The following is a 1,751-nucleotide window of genomic DNA, read 5'->3' on the forward strand; positions in this document are numbered from 1 at the left end:
ACACATTGTCGTGGATCTAGAACAGTGAGTTAACCTCCGAGGTACATATTATCAAAACAGTAGACAAGAAAACGAAACGTGTCCTGAATTTGCTAATTGTACCTATTGTACCCTGCGCAAAATGCTACGTCAAAGATGGCGCTCTTCTACCGTTGACTGCCAGGTACCCGCCTCTGCGCGAAGAATTCTTCATCTCTGCCACGTCTGGCTACCCGCACACCATTCACGGGTATGCGGGTCTCCCTCATCCACCGCCCTGTTCTTGATAAATTGAAATAAAGCATAAGCGTCGACGACATACGAGAAAAAATAACCACGATTACTCGACAAGAAACGACTCCTCCGAGTTTTTCCGAGTCAGTAAATACAAAGAGTTCTGCTAGAGTTCGTACCCGCAGCTTATTATGTGAGTTTACTAAAACCTCTAATCCTATTACGCCATTTTTAGTACTTTGTATTTGTTGGCAGCTCACGTGCCACCTGTCCGAAACTGCGGCGAGTTTCAGCAGTAGTTGAAAATCTAAAGTTGAGTTCTGCTCGCATTTTATCATATCATGAAGAAGTTACAGTGTACGCAAGCGCGCCCGCGACCAGCATCTACAAGAATTATGATGGGCAACGAGTAACGATTCATCCTGCAAGAAGGCTATCGAAGAACAACCCATCCCGTCCTTCTCTCCGTCTCTCTCGTAATAATTCTTGCATGATTGCATCGACATTTCTCGTAGCGTACTACACGATGACACCTGGTCCAACCACGCTCGACGGCGGCCGTATAACGTTGGCCCACGGCCTGGCCAGCGCAAAATTGTGTGCCCAGCAGTGTCTAGCAGTGGCAGGCGACTGCGTCGCAACGGCTGCCTGCACAACGACGTCCTCGTCAACGACCGTCGACTGTTACTTTGCCACCGCCGCGACACCGGAGTCCAGCGCGTCACAGGATCTCGACGAGAAATGCACCATGTACACAAGTACGCGCATGTGTTTTCGATATCCGAGACAGTAACGAATAATTCAACGTCCTTTCTCATCTTCCTCCCTCCTCCTCCTCCTTCGTCTCCTCCTCCTCCTCTTCCTTCTTGAGAAGTCGTGGCCAAAAACCACGTTCTTGTTAACAATCAATATATATATGCGAATTCATGAAAATGGATGTAAAACGGTATGCAATATATAAATATAACAATTCAAAATTTATTTTGAACTCTATTTTGTTGATTTTGCTGCCCTAAAGATATTTCTATGCGATATATTAGATTCTATAAGTAGAATGTCATCGATTCACGACAGTGACATTTTTCAGTGTTATTTCAGCCAAACTTATTTTGTACTTTTTAATATTTTTCAGAAGCGAACCCCAATGCCAAACTGGAGATCGATAACGCTGCCGTCTATGCGAAACTGCAGGAAGCAATTAAGATGGGAGAGCTGAATATATTCCTACCAGAATTTTTGATTGATCGTCGCAATACTACCATGTTTGTTGCCGTCAGTATCGCTGATGTTTCACCCAATTCTGAGTTGTCAAGTAAGCAAGGAGATTGGTATACGTTGAGCCATCAGTGTATACATATACCATTTTTACGATACATAACGTGGAGGTAAACTCTAACTATCCTAAGACTTTGCATACTACGTTACATCATCGTTGATGTAAGACTCGAGACACTTGTGTATTGTATTATACCTACACACACACGCGCAGATAAGACGCACGCGCGCACACACGTGCGCGCACAAACACGCGCGCACAA

General features: G+C 44.8%; 1 protein-coding gene across 1 annotated transcript; it reads left to right on the forward strand.

The window, feature by feature from the left end:
- Nucleotides 1–696: 696 nt before the first annotated feature.
- On the forward strand, nucleotides 697–1,525 carry LOC106820125 (the record flags this gene model as incomplete). The annotated part of the gene is made up of 2 exons (XM_014824673.1): nucleotides 697–971; nucleotides 1,346–1,525. Coding segments are annotated over exons 1-2 (448 nt in total), but the record flags the coding sequence as incomplete, so codon positions are not given.
- Between the last annotated feature and the right edge of the window lie 226 nt (nucleotides 1,526–1,751).

Source organism: Priapulus caudatus, unplaced genomic scaffold (assembly GCF_000485595.1).
Source record: "Priapulus caudatus unplaced genomic scaffold, Priapulus_caudatus-5.0.1 Scaffold7298, whole genome shotgun sequence".
Lineage (NCBI taxonomy): Eukaryota > Metazoa > Priapulida > Priapulimorpha > Priapulimorphida > Priapulidae > Priapulus > Priapulus caudatus.